Source organism: Silurus aristotelis, assembly GCF_946808225.1.
Source record: "Silurus aristotelis genome assembly, chromosome: 24".
Classification (NCBI taxonomy): Eukaryota; Metazoa; Chordata; class Actinopteri; order Siluriformes; family Siluridae; genus Silurus; species Silurus aristotelis.
Window position 1 is genome coordinate 7,947,244 of NC_139597.1, and position 22,772 is coordinate 7,970,015.

At 38.0% G+C, this 22,772-nt stretch overlaps 1 protein-coding gene across 2 annotated transcripts in view; it reads right to left on the reverse strand.

Moving 5' to 3' along the window:
* Window positions 1-16,272, reverse strand: part of hmga2 (high mobility group AT-hook 2) — a 164,265-nt gene extending 147,993 nt beyond the window's left edge. The window contains exons 1-3 of one of the 2 annotated variants that reach the window (XM_083528178.1): window positions 16,077-16,272; window positions 14,229-14,315; window positions 10,583-10,633 (exon numbers count right to left, since the gene is read on the reverse strand). In XM_083528178.1, coding sequence (XP_083384304.1) covers window positions 10,583-10,633; window positions 14,229-14,315; window positions 16,077-16,187 — 249 coding nt within the window. In that variant the 5' untranslated portion in view covers window positions 16,188-16,272. The remainder of the gene's footprint in view (window positions 1-10,582; window positions 10,634-14,228; window positions 14,316-16,076) is intronic. The other variant, XM_083528179.1, reaches the window with a different exon arrangement.
* Window positions 16,273-22,772: the final 6,500 nt, after the last annotated feature.

The following is a 22,772-nucleotide window of genomic DNA, read 5'->3' on the forward strand; positions in this document are numbered from 1 at the left end:
GCTGCTCCTGACATGGATGGCTTGTGGTGCTCTACCATTGATAGAGTGAAAAATTTTCTTAAAATGATTTTTATTTAAATAATAAATATAATAATAAATATATTATTCTTTTAAAACATCAACTCCCAATACTTTGAATTTGTAACGCAGGCTGCTATAATCAGCTGTGGTGGATGATGTATACTGTAGTTTTCTTTAGACTCTAAATGTTATCACATTATTAAAGCATGCCAATTACAAACAGAAACTCTGTAATACTGTGCAATTATTGAAGGATTTTTTTTTTTATTGTAAAGAGACCACACATTTTTCCCTTGCGCTAATAAAATAGAGGACAAAGTCTAGAAAGCACGAGAGCAGCTCATGTTCACTTTAAACTGAGAACACATGGTTTGTGTTTGCGCAAAAGTCTTTTTTTTTTTTTAAAACATAGCCTCTCCTTAGGGCCGCTGACAAGAATTCCACAAAGACAGGAAAAATAAAAAACACTGCCTGATTTGATGAGGCAAACCTATCCAAGGACTCCCTCAGTCGAGGCAGACCCCACGGACGAGCCACCCAGTAACTAAGTCCCTCCCCACTCCCACCACTTCTACGAAGTGCCACATGTTATATTAAAGTAAAGGTGGAAATGGAGAAAAGGAGCCAGGCATCTCCCTGGTGCAGGGGTGGCACAACGTCAGCTTTGTGATTTCTCTTGGAATGCCTCCATTATTACGGCTGATCCTGAAAAGGTTCTACAGCCAGGAAATCCAAGCCCTCCACAGCCAACAAACCTCCATCCAACCCTCCATTCCTCTCTTCTCCATTTCCCAATCAACCACACTCCGCTACCAAATAGTACTATGAATGGCACCTATCAGAGTAGAGCTAAACCCCACGATTAGGGGAAATTGCCGAAGGGCCCATTGTAAAGGAGAAAAATGTCTGCCAGAGTGAGGAATGTGGAAAATTCCTGGCAGGACAAGCAGTCTTTTGTTAAGATTTTTTTTCTTTTTTTTAGGAGGGGGTGTTCTGGAGGGAAAGAAAGGCGCAAATTGGATCTTCTCCGTTTAGGAGCCTCTGCTGTTTAAAGTGAAATCAGTTCCCAGAGTTTTTCAAAGGGGAGCGGGGTCATGGGCAGCACTATAATTCAGGTTTAAGTTAAGTTCCACACAATTTGAGTTTTTTTTGTCATGAGGGTTCTTATTAAGTCTTATTGGATCAAATAGTGTATCTCGTAATCAATTTTAGTTCCTTGCCTTTTGATTGGGTTTTGTTTTTTTGCAGTGTGTTGGTCTCTGCAACACAAATCCTGTGTTGTTATTGATAGCTGTGCAAGTTATTCATAGCTACCTATATACCATATAAGAGACCATATGTTCTTTGAACTATAAGATGCAGTTGTGGTTTTGTTCAGGAATAAGGTTTGGAGGAATAAGAGTTGAGTGGGAGAGAATCCATAAGGAGCAGACATCTCCGCCCATAGTAAGCTGAATGATGCAGATGTTGTGGATTAACCTGTGTTTCCTGGAACAACTCATGTTCTGTGTCCTATTGACAGTGGCAAAAATATGCTAATAACATGAATCCCTACTATGTTTTAATAGAATCTAAAGAACAGCAGAAGTGTGGTGGGAAACATAAGGGAAAAAACAGCTATTTAGCAAAGGGTGGTATGTTTACTTACACAATGTCTGTCTTACAGCAGGACATACTGGATGAGGCCAAAAGCACAATGGCTGATTTTCTACTTTTTTATTTGAGCGTGTAAATCTTTATCCTTATTTCTATTTGTCTTGTTTAGTGAAGGCTCATTTTGCTTGTTTCCTTTGACTTTTTTTCTGTTTAACTCAATCTTTCTGTGCATTAATCACAGTAGCTACACACACTGCAGCTAACTGACTAACTAACTGTCTGTATTTTCGGTTTGGAGTAGGAGGTGAATACTTTGAATCTTCTGCTTTGCTTTGCCACAAGTGTGAGATTTTGTGTATTTTTGTAACTCTATGATTGTTTCTTCTTCTTATGATCGATTTTTGATAATATCATTATTTTAGTTTCTATAGTCTTAAAAATGATATTGAACATGTAAATACAAGTTTGTTACATCAATACATGTTTTTAAGGACATTTTCTGTGTACAAGGCTCTGCATGAAAGACATCAGTAAAAGAATTCACAACAGCAGCCCTGTGTCAGCCCAGCAATTCCCCAACAGGAAACAGAGGCAGCACATGAGGGGCCTGAGACTGATAGAGGCAATGGATTGTGTAGACTACCATCAATAATGCAGGCCACATACCTTTCCCTGCTCTTACAAACATAGCTGCCATCCCTGTTATCCCTTTCTCTGCCTCACTTCCTTTTCTCACGTCAACACAACACATATGAACACTGACTATATAACATTACTGGATGAGTGCATTCATGTTTAGTGTAGATAGTAAGACCGCATCTAATAACAAAGTGCTTGTCATGGATTTGTTCTTTTGTGCAAATGAAATAAATAGCACCACTAACTGTCACAGGACAGTTCACATACACATATGAAGTAAAGGCTGTATACACATATGAAGTAAAGGCTGATTTCGTTCTCACCCAGACTGTAGATTAACACAACCTTGTACAATCTTGTCAGATGATTACACAGAGGTAAATGCCTCTGTGGAAACAATAAAAACGATTCATTGATTAATAATTAACTTTAAATGTATAAATGACAGAATCTGACCAAAGACAAAACATAATATATTCTTAACAAAAAGCTAGAAACTTAAAAGCATAAATGGTGCAACCTTTTATTCAGTGTTTGTGTACTCCTATGTGCAGAGGTGGGAAGTAAGGGAGTACAAATACTTCGTTACTGTATTCAAGTAGATTTTTCAGGTATCAGTACTTTACTCCACTATTTATTTTTTAGACAACTTTTTACTTTTACTCATTACATTTTTACACAAATATCTGTACTTTTTTACTTCTTACATTTTCAAAAACCAGCTCGTTACTTTAGTTTTAATCCACTGATTTGGTGAAATATATATATTTTTTTATTTTCACTGCGCGCCGATTTAAATAAAAAAATGTAAATACATAAATACATTTCTAAATATAAAAGAGGCAAAATTAAAACCTTCGGGAAAAAATACATTTATCTACGACGTCCTTTCTTTACTTAGATGTAAAATAAATTATTAAACTCCAGATAAAAATATTTTTAATCAGTAAACTTCTGATTAAAATCCGCCATTTTTTACACAATTAACCCTCTAGGTGGCGTTTTGTGGGTTTTTCCCCTCATAATGGCGACACAAACAACTTTTTACTTAAGTACATGTCAGAGCCAAGACTTCTTTACTTTCACTTGAGTAAAAAAGTTTAATCAGTACTTTAACTTTTACCCGAGTATTTTAAAACATGAGTATCTGTACTTCTACTTAAGTAAAGGATGTGTGTACTTTTGCCACCTCTGCCTATGTGTTTACATCACAGTTTTATGCCCATAGTGGAGGTTTACTAGGTCTCCCTTTCGATATCATGGCCAACTGTTAGCAATCAGGGGTTTTAGGGTAAGATGGAAAATCAGCCAGTGAAAATCTAAATAGAGCGCTGCAAATGTCTGATATGGACAAAGAGCTCACACTCTACATAGACTATCTGGCAATAAATTTAGCTCTAAATCTATTGCAGGATGGAAGGTACAAGAGAATAAATATTGGGGAAAAGAAAAAAAAAAAAACTCAGAATGTAGGAAAGAGCTCAAGGTGCTCACAGGTTATAATGCTGACTCTCACAATCATTCAGTGGACAGGAGCTATTTGCATAGCTAATATGATTTGTGCTGCTTATTGCAAAATTATCCTAAGTGCAGATAATTTGAATGATTTTGCCAATCAAAATTGACCCAGTGGAGGCCAACATTCCTACTTATGCAGCAAAAACCAGGGTCCAAGTGTTCATCTTGTGGCGAAAGAGACCACAGAAATAAAATAACTTATTATACAGGTCTCATCCTTGTTTATGTGTTTAAAAAAGCTCGAGATTACTGCCTCCCCTGGCTGGCAATAATACAAAAAATATGAGGCAGGCTGTCAGGGTGGAGAGTGACACCAACAATTGTGCAGAGCTCTGAGCTCATGTATGTTAAAGAGAGCAAGTAGCACTTCTGAATATTTCAGCTGTGCTGTGACGTTTTATACGTAGCAGTTAAAAAAAAAGTGGTAGTCCTTAGCTTCCCTAATTAATAGCTGGTATATGTTGGGTTTTTTTTTATCATCTACCAAATCATTAATTTATGCTCACACAGAGCACAGAGAGTCACAGATCTGCCATGCTCCTGGGTTAACTACAGATCACTAACAAGAAACCCCAATGGGGTTAAGAAACTCTTAAAACAAAATAAATTTAATATTTATAAATAAAAAATTTTGACTTTTTGACACTGAATATATATATATTTTATATATTCACAATTTGGCAGGGGCTGAGGGTTTTCCAAGCTATTTCAACAAGCTTTGAGAATCCCAGTCCCAGCGCTCATCTACTCCACTGATCCGCCTCCTCCCCACTGCCGGACTCTCCCTCCTATTTCCCTGAGCTCTAATTCTGCTCCTCACCACCTGCCAACATTGTTTGTCCCATAGCCAAGAGCAGCACAGCCTTGTGTTAGATGAGAGTACTTCCTTTACGCCCCCATCCGCCCACACCCCACGCCCCCTGTTCATTCATTTACTTATTCTTCTGCCTTTTGCAAAGGTGTAGGGGTCTCACTGGTGTTAGATTTGCTATGACTTATGTCTCCCTGCATAACTTGAATTGGCATTGGCTTTATTTCAAGTACTATACAGGAAGGTAAGCAGAAGGTGAAATAATTTTATGGCTATCGGTAATCACCATGTATGGTGTCTGTTCCTTTCACTTATACCCAGACTCAGTTGTGTTTGGGTGGCTGAGTGGGGTGAGTGAGGGGTAGAGTAGTTCAGTGGATGTAGTTGAGGAAACTTTTTGAGGAGAATGGAACAAAGCATCTGGCGATTGAAAGGGCACTTTAGATCAAGATCTTGTCTTATACCTCATATCAAAGGAATTCTTGGCAATAAAGGCTGCTTATGGCTTTCATATATAAATTTCTTAGGCCATTTGTCCTGGTTGTATGGTGGCAGCACTGTTTCTGACAGAGCTACTTATATGAGAAAACACAATGAGTTAAAAATGTATTGTTTTTGCCCCCTCACCATTTATTTCCATGGAAACAAATAGACAGGTTGTCTGCCATGCGGTTAAGTGCTAAAAATGCAACGGTGACATTACTAGCAAGTTAGGGGGGTCGAAAAGCCCAGGAAAGAGAGAAAGCGCTTCCCTCTCCACTGTAGTTTTGCTTGCTTCGTGAGGAAACCAAATGCATAAACCTCAATGGACAACAGCCAGCTGGCAGCATGAAAGGGGGAGCTGCTATGCACAACTGATTAATGCTAGCTGTTTGAGGACAAAGATTCTTCCTCACCCTGCCAACTGTGGAGCCTGTCCGCTTGGCACAGAGGACCTTGTCCATCTCAGCACCTGTGCAGGATGCACACTCGGAAAAGGAAGAGGGAGACTGTAAATCAGGGCTCTGGCATGCTTAAACAGATTGACCTAGCAGCACAGATGCTGGATTAGAGGACTTGTTAAATGCTTGTAAAAATTGCAAAACGCATGCCAAAAAAAAATGATACATTAAAAGGGAAAGGTCACCCTCTGAATCACTAGAATCATCAATGGTAAATTATCCCATGTCTAAGAATATGCTTTTGGGTGGTGAGTAAATGTGTGATGCACAGTGTGATGTTGCACAGGACAGAATCATATTGACATTCTATTCTAAATCAGCTTCTCAAGGTCTTGGCTAATACAGCTCTCTTTGCTTATCACCCTGGGGAGGAAAATTCCTATTGCCGCTTAGAAAACTTCTAAATATCAATGCCACCTGTGGAAAAAAATTTCTTTAGTTATCCAAAAAATGGACAATAGTTATGTGACTCATATCCATCAACACTAGCGTACAATTCTATTGACCTTTCCAGTTGCAACGTGGTGTGTAAAATCAGAAACAAACAAACAAAATCAGCTGTAGGGATTTGCATAAAAAAAATTCTACTAGAAGATTGAAATAAAAAACACATTTTTATATCTCTACTTTTTTTCAAGATTACTCTTAAATGGTCATTTTTTATCATCTAAGTCAGTGAAGTGAAAGATATAATTATTAGCGTAAAAAATTATCACAGAATTAGCGTAGAAATGTCATGCACCAATATGATCTCATGAGAATCATGCTTGAGCACAGTGTGTGTGTGTTTCTTTAATCCTGAGGTATTTGCTATTATATTAATGCATTTCTTTAAACTTTTATAAGAATATTTAAAATTCCTTCTCAAACTTTTTGATCTGAACATGCTGTAACAGCTCGCAAGATTGCTTTGCTTGAACATGTTACAAAGGGAGGACAGTGACTAGTGTGTTAAGAGGCTAAAGGAGGTATTGGGGTTTTCCTTATGATTTCAATTTCAAATTATTTTTTTAACTTGCCGGCGAGACGTATGCATTCCTGGTCTCTTCTGGGGTAGATGTGGCTAAATACTACTTTCATTCCCTTCTGGTGGCCAGAGCCACCTTCTTCCATTAACCATTTAGGAGGGTTGGGGATGGCTGGTGGTGGTGGGGGGAGGCAAAGGAAAACATTCCAGTGGCCCCTTGTAGCTAAAAAGGATATGCTATAATTAGTTCCAGGAGGGCGAGTGGTAGCTGAATGAAGAAAGCTGGCTTGTTTATCCAGGAAAAGAATGGCAAGGCTTGACAAGTCCACTCTGTATATGTGGAGGCAGCCATGTGGCTATGGTGGATGCCTGCGCAATGCCAATTCATCTGTAACAAAATAAAGCTACCAAACAAATTATAACCCAGGCTGTTAAAGCAACACAGCCACCCATACATGGGGTCAGGTCTGTTAACATGCATTCCTTCAGTTCATTCATTTAAAAAAAGAGAGGATAAAGAAAACAAGTCGGTGCTCTGTCCCTGACTACACTATATAATGGGCAATTTCTGTGTGCGTCACAGCCCTTGAATAAATGAGACCCATCTACAAAAGCAGGCCTTGGAGAGGACACTCTCATGCTCTGATAGCTAGCTGCCTCCTTGACTCAATCTCATTCATAAACTGCGGTTCATTGTAGATGCTCACTCTGTTACTGGGGGTTAAAAGTACTGCCATGCCAGCTGACCACACAAGCAACTGCTCGTATTGCATCTCATGCAATGGGCTTCTATTTTCCCCACCAACTAACTGTTTAATGCATAGCATGCACACTAATGGGTAGTCAATATAAGGCTTTTATTAGAAAATTACAAGATGTGATCATATGAGGCCATTACTGTAAAATGCTATACTGATTTCTTTTGTGCTGAATGTTACATGCTGCTGTCTATATGTCTGGTATAAAATTTATAGATTTTTACCTTTGAAATCAGCTGCATTGTGCAACATTACTAAAGAATGTAGATTTTCTACAATTAGTTTATAGATCCACTGGAATGTTTGAAATATTTGCTAAAGTTATGCAACGTAATGATTTTCCTGTCCGTGCAAGACGTATATATTTTATATATTATATTTATTTAATATTTTTTTTTATTTCATTTCATGCTTTGTTTGTCCAGGATGAACTGGCATCAATGTGTGTGTGCGTGTGTGCGTGTGTGTGTGCGTGTGTGTGCGTGTGTGCGTGTGTGTGTGTGTGTGTGTGTGTTTGTTCACAGTAAATAGCTTTACCTGTAATATATAAGCATCTACCATGAAAGAGCAGCCGATCACGCCTCTGGGCATCAATCCAGAAAAGCCATGCAATAAACGTGACCCTTTTTATCAGGGCAGTCCAAAGTTTCTAGCAGTGGGTGGCAGCAGCAACAGTTAAACCCTCAAAAAAATGTTTACAATGAAACGTCCATTATTATCCTACTCTGTTAGAAGATTGCATTCTTCGATGATATAGTAAGCCAGGCCATGCCTTTCTCCAGTACAAATGTAATTATTTTTAGCCATTTACTGATTAATCATTCAAACATACAGGTCCAAGTTTCTATAATAACTATGAAAGCATGTGGCGATTATAAATTACTCAAGTGACCACAGCTACTGTAAAGATAGAAATAATACGTATTAAACTGATTAATTATCATATTATTCCACATATTTCACACATAAAACCCACCTCTTGAACTCATTTTCCACACATTTTCAAGCATTTTAAATCTACAGAATGTGCAGTGCATTGTCATTTATAAAGTAAACAAAATAAAACTTCATTTCAGTAATTAGTTAATAAATGTAGATTTAGGAGATTGCAAGGTTGAGAGTGAGATGATTGTCAGAAAGTGACTCTGGTAGCTCCTAAAATAAGCTTATTACACAAATTCTTAAAACATAAACAGATAATATAACGTTTCAGAAGAAAAAAAGGGGAAAAAAAAGAACTAATAATCAGAAATGTACTTTTATCTACTCATAACTGATAAGTGAATGCAACATTTTGCCAAAACATTAAAATGGAAGTGTGGTGTTGCTCTTTCTTCTACAAGTAGCTCACACAGAAATGTGACTAAGAATAGCTATCAGTATCAGCCAGTACCTAAAACATGTACTCCTACATGTACATGGTCTTTAAAAAATTGTTTGGATGCAGCCCTACACAAAACCTTTCTTAACTTGTAGAAAGTTGGCCACTTTACTGTATTGCTACAAACTTACAAATTTGGAACATTTGGTTGTTTGGGGTTTTTTTCTGTTTGCATTCAAGATCGATATTGTTAGCATGAAAGGGTTAGGTTTTTATTATATAATGTTTTCGCATTTTGGCTATGAACAACAACCAATTAAAGTGAGCTATGAGTCAACGGGATTTCCATTTAGATAGATTTGGGTAAAATAGTAATGATCAGAATCCTTCCATAACATTGGTTATGGTATTAAAGAATTTGTATATTTGTCATTCTCAAAACAGTTTTTAATCCCTTGCGCTGGCTTATTAATAAACCAGTTGAACAAAGATTCATGCAGCACCCAACACATCTGAAACTGAATCGATGCTATTGTTCTCATCATAGAAAACCACAAATCCATCAACAATACATGCAAAGAAAGAAAGAGAGAAAAGGAGAGAGAGAGAGAGAGAGAGAGAGAGAGAGAGAGAGAGAGAAAGAGAGAAAGAGAGAGACAGAGACAGAGACAGAGACAGATACATAGAGAAAAACTGACATACAAAATATCCCTCATGTCCATTCAGTGTGCTCTCACCCTGCAGGCTATCAATCTATCGAGGTGTCACTTACAAGCTGATAAACGTGTTTTTAAGCTGTCTACAGAATTGCTGACGTGTAGCTGTGGCCAGTGTGATGTCTAAACTGAAATCAAAATATTTTCTTTAACAGATAATACAAACATTTGTACAATCTCATTAAGCACTTGCTGACGAGCAAGCAAGCCATGGCAAGGCTGAGTGGAAGGCCTGTGGCAGTTTCCCAGGCACAGCCTTAAGCCTAGACAAGGATTAAATTGCAGTGATTTATAGCAATTCCACATAAAAGAAAATCCTTCTATTTGTCAAATCTGACTCCTTAAATGCAATATACAGTTATAGAAGTTCTATTTAATACCAATTAATACAACTAACACTGTACAGTCAAATCAAATGTAGGAGATTAAGTTTAGTTGTTGTAAAACAAATGCGTGTATAAAACATCATTTATAAAATAGTCATAACATAATCGAATCATTTTTGGGGGGCCTCCATAAATGTAAACTAAATTCCAGAGGCCCTTGGTCATCTACATTTTTTACCCCAGCTATTCAGACTTTCAAATGTGTACAATAATGTTTTGGCTATTTATTTGCGAAAACATTATTGGAGCTTTTTTTATTATTTTATCATTTATCATTGAATTATCATTCAGATTTAAATTAACATTGTTTATAGGACTACCTACCCATACGAGTGTCCAGTCAAGAAGGCTAATGACTATAATTATTCAACTTTAATCATGGTAATTTCCACCACTGAATAAATAGCCTTACAGACCTGGCTATGTTTCTTGAACCCCAATTTGAGGGCCATAGGATTAATATCCTTTGATCCACATAGAACTGCTGAAATAGCTTAGGCCAACACCCTTAAGCTTATAAATAATATCAGGACCGAAGAATACGCTTTGATATGAAATGTGTAAATGTTCTCCTGCAATCCCACTGTTTTTGTGATTAAATAAATGTAATCATTAATAGATGTAAACTGTTTAAAGTCATAAAGACATCACCTGATATTACTAAGCTCATATCTAATGTGCCATTGTCAGTTTTCTTTATAAAAAAACGAAATATCTGCTTTAATTGTTAATACATGTAACCAACCAAATCAAAGCATTTTCACCATTCACATCTTCATGATAGGTGTATTTGAAGATTAATCAGCTGTTCCGACTATTTAAAAATACTCTTTTTGGTTATTGTGTAAGCCTAAAAACTAATATTAAAATGTGTCTATAATCAAAACAAAGGAAAGTGTGCAACATACCCATTTCCTTGGTCGTCCTCTGGGTCTCTTCTCCCCTGTGGTTTCAGCTTTCTGTGAACATTAGTGACTGAATTAATACCCATTCAATTCTGCCAAATTATAAGCATCTTTTTTGAGACATTTCAATTTGTATAGGGACATTTTAATACGTTGTGAGTAGCTTATTGTATTTTAGCGAAGTAGCAACAGAGGGTTTATGTAAGGTATATTGTATCTAGGTATCTGACAAGGAGATGTCTGTGTATCTTGCAGCGTAATATTTCACTGAAGGAATTTTATGCGATTCAAATGTAAAAGAGAGCGCCATTATCGGCAGAGTCAGTGCTGAGATAAGGACCATAACAGACTGTTATGGGTTTTAGATCACATTAAGGACCTATTGGTAACAGCCAGGTACTGATATGGAATGACTCTAATTTCTTAAATGTCCTTTCTCCATTTAAAAGTTGTCAAGCAGCATTTAAATCATCTAATTTGTCTTGCCCCATTTTGCCAGTTGCATCAGGGAAAACTGGTTAACTAGTATTTAGTAAGTATATTTTTGTACGGTTGAAAATTAGACAATATGTAATCTTCAAGGCCTCTCTTATGCTCTGTTCTTATTTGATTGAAATGTGATTTACATTTAATTGACTCTCAAAAGGTAGTATGGATGCACTATATTAAGGTGCTACCTTGAAATCATCATTTTTAGACAATCAAGACGTGATGACACAAAAGCACCTTTGCATTTACCATACAGGCCTCAAGAAAGTCCCGCCGTCACAGTAGCCGTGGACGGTTAACAAGACAAGAAGCATCTCAATAATTGATAGAATATAAAGTGCTCTCCCAGGCTGCAGGGTTTTGTAATGCTGCACTCTGAAAGAAACCCTATCAAAATGACAAAACATCGATAAATTCTGGGAAGGGAAAGGACAGGTGTCAAAAAAGACTATGGTTCCTGAAGGCATAAAAAATGTTAGGGTCATCTTAACTGGCAGAAAGTGTTTTCGGTGTCATCGTTCTCATTCATAAATAATGATCTGGCTGCTGCAATACTTTTGAGAAACGTATCCCAACAAATCAAATATTTAAATCTAAAGTCTTTCGCATACATCTTTTAAAACAGAATTTCTAACCTTATATGTAACATACAGTATCATCTCAATCTGGTTTGTTCTTCTTAGAAAAAAAGAACAATATCACTACTGTGTTAAACAACTGGTTATGCATTGTTTAATTGTTTGTATTAAATAAGAACACTTTAAAAAAGCCCTAAACGTATGTAAAACTTTTGTGCAAGTGTCACAGGAAGGACACAGTCTCTTAGGGCTCACCCCAAGTCTGACCACAACCACCACTCAGCTGACCGCTTAGCCAGCTCATGCACCTTTCATGTGTCAGACAGGGCATATCGAGTTCTTAAATGAGAGGATGGGTTACTTCATTTTGTGATTTGAGTGAACAGTTCTGTTAATCACTAGACTAATGCACTTCAACTATGCACCACAGTTCTAGCTCAGTCTAATACAAACAAATCAGCCCATAGGTCATCCACAGTTCTTTGAACTCTTTTTTTTCTTTTGCTATCGCTATTTGTCAGTGTGTATCTATCTGCTGTGTCTCTTTAACCAATCTGTGTATCTGTACCCAGTTCTCAGTTCAGGTTGGTACATATTTAATCAGGATATTTAATGGTCTGTAAACTAAAACCCTTATCAATTAATCATGGTTTTGCATGTCTTGTCCGGCTTTGAAGCCTAGTCTTGTGTCCACAATGTATGCCTTTGCAGTCAATGTTGAGCCTTTACTCGCCCTTCCCTGACATGACATGTGTATGCTAGGCAAGGCCATTGCAGATTAAGGGGGTAGGTAGAGACTGGGTGAATTAGACTTGCCCTGTCAGACCTTACATTGTAAGAGGAGGGTTTAAAATTAGCCCCCTGAGTCCAATGAATCAAGTTTAACAATGACCGCTCTATGGAAAATATTCCATCTCTTCATTAGAACCATGTAATGCAATGCATTGAGCAGATGATCTGAGTGTGTGGTTCAGAGCTGGCTTATGAATAACACTGTGTTAACAGCCAACAAGGTTATCTTTCTATATGATACAGTTTCTGGCTTTCCTAATTCAGATGTTTATAATTTTTTTAATAGCACTTAAAATGTAATGGTTATTTAAAGCTATAAAGTTCAGCATTTTAAACATTTAATTAATAAAAGCGTTTCGAATTGCATTGCGAAATCGGTATATCACACCTAGATGTGCAGAAAGTCAATTAACTCCACCTTAACTCTTTTCTTCTCCTATTCTTCACCCATCCACTCTATAACTGTTCAAACGATTTTTCAAGAAAGAAATGTGTCTTGTCTATATGCAAAGTATTGTCAAGTCACAGACATCACCTAGACCAGGTCCTTATTCGTGTTAAAGAGACCCTCAAAGGGAGTATCTACTCTGTTTAGGTTACCCAGTGAAGCTACGCTCTCCCTTTAAACTGGTGATGAACACTTTATTTTAATCAGTATGACCTGGTGAAGATGATTAATTCTGGGTGGGAGAGCAAACTTTCTGAATAGTGTTTTGAGTTTGGGAATCCACTCCTTTTATCTTAGCTGATTTATCTGCTCACGGTTTATCATAACAATGCCAAATGAGATGAAACAGAATAATGCTGGCAGAAAAGAGCATGGCTTTTTCAAAGTGGGCCCAAGACTGTTTACAGTGGTACCTTAATTCGGAAGAGTGCAAGTCAGGCTGTCAGTGAGTCATCACCAGAGTTTGATCCCCCTACCACCAGCAGATAAATGAAGACATCTAAACTCCCCCATGGCTCAGGGATAAGAATCACACACTAATACATCTAAACCAAGACTGCAACTAATGTTGAGAGAACTTCCCATATACAACAGGCCAGACCAGACCACACAAAAACAGATTTCATCAGTGTTCAACAGGCAAACCTGTTTCTTTTTTTGGAAAGCTTTGTATGTGTGAATATGATTCAACAATATACGATATATATTATATACAATATTACATAATATAATAATATATAATAATTATATATACAGTATGTATATATGTGTGTGTGTGTGTGTGTGTGTGTGTGTGTGTGTGTGTGTGTGTGTGTGTGTGTGTGTGTGTGTATTATTAATTATATATTTTATATATATATATATATATATATATATATATATATATATATATATATATATATATATATATATATATATATATATATATATATATATATATAATTCTGCAAATAGAAATATACATTTAGTAGGTAGTACTAATGATGCAGGCATTACAGCAAATTAAATGTCTTTCTTTGCATAAATGAATATGAATATATGTGTGTCTGTGGGGTAGTGAGATAGAATGTGTAACAATGTGCTTACAGTAAAGTTTGGGTCAAACAATGAAGCATCAATTGCAGCACTAAAGAACGCAGTTCCATACCACATAAATATGCACATTTTCACACACAGTGATAGATCTTCTTTGCTTAATGATTTTAACCCTCTCAGACATGGTGTGTATGAGCACATGCATTAAAAAACTGTGTAAGGAGTTTCTCAGATTCTGTGTATTTTCATACGCAATCAGCGGTGAATGAGATGCCACAGCACTGTGCAGCAGTAGTTAGCACCCTACCTTCTGTGCTGCTTTGGAAGGGCCCTTGTTTTTGCTTCCCTTAGGACGTCCTCTTGGACGTTTGGGGACAGGCTCACCTGTGAGTTCCTGCAGAGAAAAGGCGGTAAACACAGCAGATGAGAACAGGAAACAAAGCTGTTTCCCAATCCGCCCCATCACTAATTTTACTACCCACTGCTCTCAATTATAGAAGACAAGTTCAGCATGTATGCATTAATATGCAGAACAAACGTTTTATGTTTCATGGCTGAGTATACTAGTATTAAAATGCGTTTAAATTGGTAATTATTGGAAATGCATAAATACACAATCTACAATGTTTTATATATATATAATATCAAAAGTATTTAATTTCCAAATATAATAAAGAACATTTTTGTCTAGAATGCTGCTATTTGCAAACTCCTAAATTTTACTTTAATGATTAACTGTTAAGAAACGAAATTATTTAAAACAAAATATATTTCGATGTCAAATTATGGACACTTAGAAAAAAATCTTTGGGTGATTAGGAGGTTCGGGGGAATGAGAAATTCGGGGGGGGGGGGGGGGGGTGTTTAAAAATAATCAATAAGGGTTTAAAACATGCATGGTGTAAAGACTCTTTTGGGATCATATATTTATAATATATGTATCAAATGATTGAGCAGAAATGTAGATAAATGTTGGAAATTTTTAACATATCAGCTGGACCCAGGTTTTTGTTTGTTTGAATGTTTGTTTACGCGCTACCTCAGTTCTACCTCAATGGTCAAGTCCAAAGCTGCACTCTATAACTTACTGTTTCTTATGGTAATGTGTGGGTTTGCATGTAACTCCTCGTGTCTCCTACATGTACAGGCGACATCTAATTACAAGCGGAAGACTGACTCACAGAGAACCTTGAGACAGTGAATCACGACTTTAACATGCGCATGGAATCATCCGTGTTCATGACAAAACTATGCTTAGATTTGTTGCATTAGAGAACGTGAGCAGGTTCTGAGTTGGTACAACGAAATCCAGAAGCAATGAAAAAAGGCGGCTATGCAACAGGTCCATGCAGAATAGTTCGCATGTGCGGCGCTTTATCTGAGCTGCAGAACGCCGGAGGTCGCGCCTCGGTCATGGGCGGCGTAAAAACAATTGTTAAAGACGCAACCTCCAACCGTAAAGTTTGTACACAATGAATAACTGAATAACTTCGTCCGGCGGCATGCAATACACTAATCTGTAATTCCAACGAACCATGAAAGAACACAAACTTCCTCAAAATTACCGGCAGGCTACATGCACCATTTACCAAAACTATTCAGAAGTGCGGTGGTTTGTTTGTAGTTAAAAAAAAATTTTAGATTTTTTTTTTTTTTAAAGAAAATCAAAATTATATATATCTATATCTATATCTATATCTATATCTATCTATATATATATATATATATATATATATATATATATATATATATATATATATATATATATATATATATATATATATATAAGTGTGCATGACAACTTTTGTTTTTGTTTTGTTAAGAAACTGTTTGAATCATTAGTTTGATTTGCAGGACCCCGGTATTTATTGTAACACATTTTCAATGCACATCGCAAAATAAAAAGTTGCATTTACAAAGTTGTGCCCCACAACGCGTTTAAACCAAAATCTATTCAATAACATTATTATCCACATTGCTGTGCATTCATAATTTTAGATCAAATCAGCGTTGAATGCACGTGAGTTGCAGCCTACGTCCGAAATCGCACATATTCGTGTAATGCACGGGTGTGTGTCCGATGTGACTGAGGTTTCATTATTTATAATGCGGTTTAAGGATGTGTGCAGACTTGTAAAAAAAAAATTGCACTGACTTGCTGTGGCTTCCTGGGTCTTCCCGGTCCTCTCTTCGGAGGCTCGGCGGCCGGAGCAGGCTGCTCGCGGGATCCCGAGGCTTCGGCGGCTTCCTCACCGCGCGCGCTCATCGCAATGACTCAGAGCCAAACGGGGAAGTTCCTGTAGATCTGTGCTCCTGCAGAGCGCGCGCTCCGTGTCGCGCACCGGACGTCCTGCTTGCACAATTACGAGACGACGGCTGATGGAGGGGGTGGGTGGGGGCTGGGGGTTCCACTGTAGTCTGAGTAAAGATCTGAGAATAACGGTGATGAATAAACCAAGGCGGATAACAAGGCACGTTAAGGGGTGCAAAACAGAATTAAAAAAAAAAAAAAAAAAAAAAAAAAAAAAAAAAAACCGGTGATCCTGGACTTGTCGCGATTTGCACGTGCTGGCCGTTTGAGTACTTGGCACACGGGGAAAAAGCGCCTCGTCTTAAGACCCGGGTGGGGGGTGGGGGGTGGGCTGGCTCTGGTCATAAAATAAGAGCGATCAGTGAGAATGCTGGACGAACTCGAGACATTTGCAGGCTGTCAGATCTGCGCGCCGCAGGACTCAGCGGAGTTCCCAACAAAACAAAACAAAAACCTTCAAGGAAAAGCTTTTGTACACGGGGGTCAGCTTAGGAAAAAACATTCCCCTTTTAAACGCATCTCTGTTGCCCACACGGAAACAACACTACTAAGTGGACCGGACTGTGGTATATATATTATTAAAAAAAAAAAAAAAGACGAAAATGACTTTTCCCGTGGGTGGATAATATGGGGAGGGAGGGAGAAATGGATGGATGCATAGAGGGATGGAGGGAGGGAGGGAGGGAGGGAGGAGGGGGCACCAAGAGGCGCAAAAATAAGAGAGGGAGCAGAAAGGGGGGGGGGGGGGGGGTTGTTGGACGACTGCCACAGAAAACATGAGAAATTCTGCGAGGAGAGACCACATCGAGGCAAACTCACGTGTCCAGCACCATTCATGTAACTGGACTCGGTCCAGTGGGGTTTAAAGAGACGAAGAGAAAACGCAGGTTTTGATAGTGAATAGTGAATATTGAAGAGTTGCGTGTAGATGCAGTCATACAGTAATAGTAACTTGATCAGATTTGGTTTAAGTGGCTCATTTCACGGCCAGGTCTTAATTAAATAATCAGATCGCTGATTGGGGAGAGAAATTGATTAATTAATAATCAAATTGTTTTATTGCACATATTCACGCTTATGAAGCCACTCCTATACTACTAATGATTAAAAAAAACAAAGTTGCATTCAGCTTTGGTGCTTCAGCTCGATTGTGCAGCTGCATGTGTGCATGGAGTGAAACTCGTTCACGGACCTCCAGCAGTCGGTGGGCTTTGAAGCGGCCCCGCCCACCGGCGCGCGGCGAGATCAATTACACAAGAACAACAGGGCCTGAGAATAAAGTGCCTTACGTGGAGGCCCTTTCCCACGATCTGACCGAGCCTGCCTGACAACAGGGGGGGAACGGCAAAAGTCCTCCCCTAACCCTCTCCACACCGAGGAGAAATAAATTAATAACCAAACTCCTACAACCAAGAGGAAACATATTCAGTGTACCCAAGTATGTTATTTCCGATCCGCGTCTTTCCGCGTTTGAACACCTTTTTTTTTATTAGTGGGAGTGGAAACGGTGTGGTTTGACTTCGCAGAAGAGTTTCCTTGTGAGAGTGGCGTCGTTTGTCGCTGGTTATTCAGTTCATTCATAAAAAACAGCCCCGGGCCCCCCGTCCCCCCGGAGAAGGCGGACCAGAAAGGAATTTCGCCGCGCGCTCGTTGCGAGGCCACGCCCCCGCAGACAGAGCGGCGTCGCGAGCGCAGGCGCGTGAAACGAGGCCAATCAATAGGCAGTGCCGCAAAAACCGCCGCTGAAAGTCCTGGCGAGATCGATTACGGGCCACTTGAAACTTTCTGGTGAAGGCGGAAACGCGTGACTCCAACGCGCACATTGTGCTGAAGGTATTTTGCTCAATAGGATGAAAATAAAAATGGCACTGTGTTTCCATTAATCATCGAGGATTCCAAAGTAGAGAGTGCACGGATTTTTCCCTGTCTTCATTGTGGGTTCGATTATTGCACTTGTTCGAAACCCTTCTCTATTATCTAAGTAAATGCAATCGGTGTTAAAAAAAAACCCATCTTAAAACCAGGTTCCCCTGTTTGTTCTTTGGACAGCAGAAAATATCTGGTGAAGGAACCAGTCCACCATGGCACACTAAAAAGAGAGCAGGGACAAACCTACAGTACTGTCCATTTCGACCATTTCATTGTGTATGACATACATTCATGGGCCTGAGTGTGTCTTCCACCGAAGTCTTTCAACCACACCAGAGACTTTAAATACCTTTTTAGCTACCAGAAGCTGGCCAAGCACGAACAAAGCGGAAACACCTGAGCATGAGTGAAGTTGTTTATTAAAGTGACCACAGACACCGATTTGATTATTGTATTCCTAACTAAGAACTTATTTAACGTTTTATTTAGACGCATCGTTTCAAAGATACTAAGCGCTGGCTTTTCAGAGCTCCTTGGCTTTGCAAAGGAAATTAGCTAATTAAATATAGAAGTTTAAAGGGGGAGGAAAATGCATCCAGATGGTTGGCCACCCAATTGCCTTGGGTGGGGGAAGTGGCATTGAAGCACCACTGACCACACAGTGGTACTGTGTAGTAACAAGTACAGGAATGGGTTATCTAGGGGTGATTGCACTGCTGTGGAAAAGGAGGGAAAAAGGGGTGTTAGAGGACCCCCACCACCACCACCACCACCAAACCACAGAGACAAATTGTTATCCTGGGCTGCTTTTCCCGTTGACTCCCTTCTAAGGTCAAATGGACATCTGGTTGTCTCCCAGGCCACCTTTAAGGGACATGGCACAATGTGTGTGAATTCAGACTCACTCCCACAGGCTGTAAATTAGTGGCTTGGAGAGCGGTAGGGAAAGCTGCTCTGTGTCTGCAGGCTCTCATGTGCCTAATGGAGTTGAGAAGGGCAAGGTGAAGGGAGCTGGTCATAGTGCAAATTAACCTCTGTGAACTCATCCTGTAATTTGGGAAGTGTTTCAGAGAGGAAGCTGGTATAGTGTGCTGTTCTAAGGCCAGGAAAAATGTGTTTAAGAAAACACACACTCACACCCACACCTCTCTCTTTCTCTCTCTCTCTCTCTCTCTCTCTCTCTCTCTCTCTCTCTCTCTCTCTCTCAGTGGATTATTCTCTTTCTTTTTTTTTTTTTTAGGAATCATTAAATTGTCAATTTTGTAGATAAATATTGTGAATGAATTTCATGAAAAAAGTGAAGAAATTCAAAACAGCACTTTTTTATTCATATGAATGAAACCATAATTAAGGATAAAACCATAAATCCAAATCTCACCCTAACCATAACATTTATAAATGTTCATAACAATACAAATTAAACAGTCCATTTCATACAAAACTATAAGCACAATTCCTTATTAAAAATGTACAATCTAATGTCAGATGATTTTCTCCGTACCTCACGAATCAAGGCTTCTCCCTTTCTCACTACTTGGGAGTCCAGAAAACATTCATTCAATGGAGCAGACTTCGGCTCAAGTTACACAGGTGAAATCATAAACTCCTTACATTCCCAGACCCTGAGAATCTCAACTAAGCCAATACACACTTTACAGATACCTGTGTTTGTGCACAAGCATAACACACAATGGCTTGCAGGAGGCTGTTTGTGGGGTCTCTGGTCAGGTGAGGGGGCCAGGCCACAGGTAAACCTAGGGTGTTATCAGCTTTGTCACACTATCTCACATTCAGTGTGTATGTGCTGGTGATATGCTCATGTCAACAGGCCGGGAAAGCCCACAGCCTCGGGTTCATTTCATGAAGTCATGTGATTGATTGGTGTGTTTTGGAAGCAGAAGGCAGTGTTGAACTTAATAGGTAAAATTGATAGTAGCATACAGTATTCACTATGAACCAGAGGTGGGAAGTAACAAAGAACGAATACTTTGTTACTGTACTTAAGTAGATTTTTCTGGTATCAGTACTTTACTCCACTATTTCTTTTTCGAACAACTTTTACTTTCACTCATTACATTTTTACACAAATATCTGTACTTTCCACTTCTTACATTTTCAAAGCAGCCTCGTTACTTTTAGTGTTATTTCTTCTTATTGAGCGCTGTTTTCAGCCTATTAACCCTTCATTGCACGGCTTTTTCACCATATCACTAGTGCATTATTTCCTGGCTATCAGACGTAGACATAGGCAAGCGGAGCTAACAATGAGCAAGGCAACAAGAGGAATGGTTTATGTAAATTCAGAGGGAGTCACCGATGTGAAAAAATTAAAACAAAGACATTCCTCAACATTTATGGCCATATATATAAGGTTATTCTAAGATGTTAGAAATTATCGGTATAAAAAAGTGCTGGCTTTCAAGAATTCACCGTAAAATTTGAGAAAGCACATACAGGTAATCTAACATTTTATTGTTATATCTTTCTTTTCATGAGCCATTTTAATGTTTACATTTTTTTTTTCCTTACAATTTTGTTTGTCTTTTATATAAGGGATGTTGCCACATGTTGCTATTTTTTAAAATAAGGATTTTCTTAGTGTTAAAAATTTCTGTAGTATGTAGCTGTCATTTGAAATCTGAGGTTTAGTCAGATAGTTTCTATATGATGTAGGACTCCTATACAGGTGAAGTATAAATTATAAACTTCCTGTTTGAACTTCAATAAAATGCACAGGAAACTCACCTTAGATTTGTCATTTTAACATCATAATAACTTTGAGTTGTTTTCAAGGACAGCTGGAATAACCCTACAATCTGGGATATGGCCTGATGATGGCAAATAAATACACTTGTATTGGGACACCTGACCTTTCCTGCTATATGTGGTTCTTTTCCAAACTGTTACCACAAATCTGAAGGCACTCAAATGTACAAGACGTCTTTAGATGCACTATAATACAATTTTGCATACACTTGAACTTGGAAACCCAAACCTCTCCAGCATGGCAATGCCCTGTGGACAAAGTGAGCTCCTTGAAGATCTGGTTTACATGCTTTGGAGAGGAAGATCTTGAGTGGCCTGCTATAGAGCTCTGATCCTCTGATCTCATCCCTACGGAACACCTTTGAGATGAATTGCAATGCTGACTGCACTCCAGGCCTCCTCACCTACATCAGTACCTGCCTTTCGTAATACCCATGTGGCTGATTAACGCAAATATTCATAAGCACACTCCAAAATCTAGTGGAACATCTTCCCAGAAGAGTGGAGGGAATCATAAGAGCAAATTGGAACTAAATGTTGAATTCAATGCTCAAAAATTACATACCATACTTATGACCAGGTGACTCAATACTTTATATATATATATATATATATATATATATATATATATATATATATATATATATATATATATATATATATATATATATATATATATATATATATATATATAATGTAAGGGTTCAGTTACCAGCGTGACACTAAAACAGATAGTAGTAACGGCAAATTTTTACGTCAGAACATGTCAGAGCCCAAACTTCTTTACTTTTACTTGATCTGTACTTCTACGTAAGTAAACGATGTGTATGCCACCTCTGCTATGAACTCTGTGTGAATACACTTACAATTATATAAAGATGGATTTTAGGAAAATAACCTGAAATCATTGTTTAAAAATGTGTGTATTGAATTTCAGATTTATATTTATTGTGAACCTTAAATGTGACATTTTAATGCCCAGATATCCAGCCACTGAGTAAAATAATATTGTCTAATAAGCGTACAACACAATACTATCATCTGTATTTGTTTTAGTGTCTTTTAATGCTTAGGTTATAAAATTATTATATAATGTATAATAAAGTAAAAATCTAAATACTGTTACACTCCTGTGTGTAACATAGCAATCCATATTAATCCATATTAAGTGATGAAAAGCCTTAATTCTATGGATATATGATTTTTTTTTTTAAACACACAGATACATACAGAGTATTTACAATGAGTTCTCCAAATACTGCAGCTTTGCTTACATCTGCTGTGTCCACGCGCTCCTTGTGCACGATATTACTATCATTTAACTATACGAAACAGGCATTGTGTAAAAGACCAAAAGTTGAGCAGGTTAATTGAACAGTGACACTTAACCCCAGGAGAAGGTCAGATGTTAGGTTGAGCTTTTAAAAGATAGGGCTATATGTGGGACATTCTTCAGTGAGGTAGTCATGAGGAGAAACGGATGTCGCATTGACCCGAGAGAGAATAAAACACCTGAGACATTTTTCCAGTGTATGTGGCCTGCATATCATGTTTAAACCATCTGCTAAAATTGTTGCTTGATAAGTTTACTTTACAGATATCATGTGATTATAGTATACACTAGATTATATGTAGAAGCAATCACTGGATTATTTTTTTAATGATAATGGTTTGTGGTCTGGTATGATAGATGAGAGAATATTACATAATGTCAAAATGTTCAAATATTTTAAATATTTTAAAATAAATGTTTTGTTAAAAAATTAATAAAATGAAAAAAAATTAGAGGTTTATTGTTGCACTGAAATTGCCAATCCTGCTCTGTTTCTGTGCAATAGCATTGTTGGTACTGACTTTTTTCACTCTTACTTTATATCCTGAAATAACAGTGTTCAGGAAGTCACT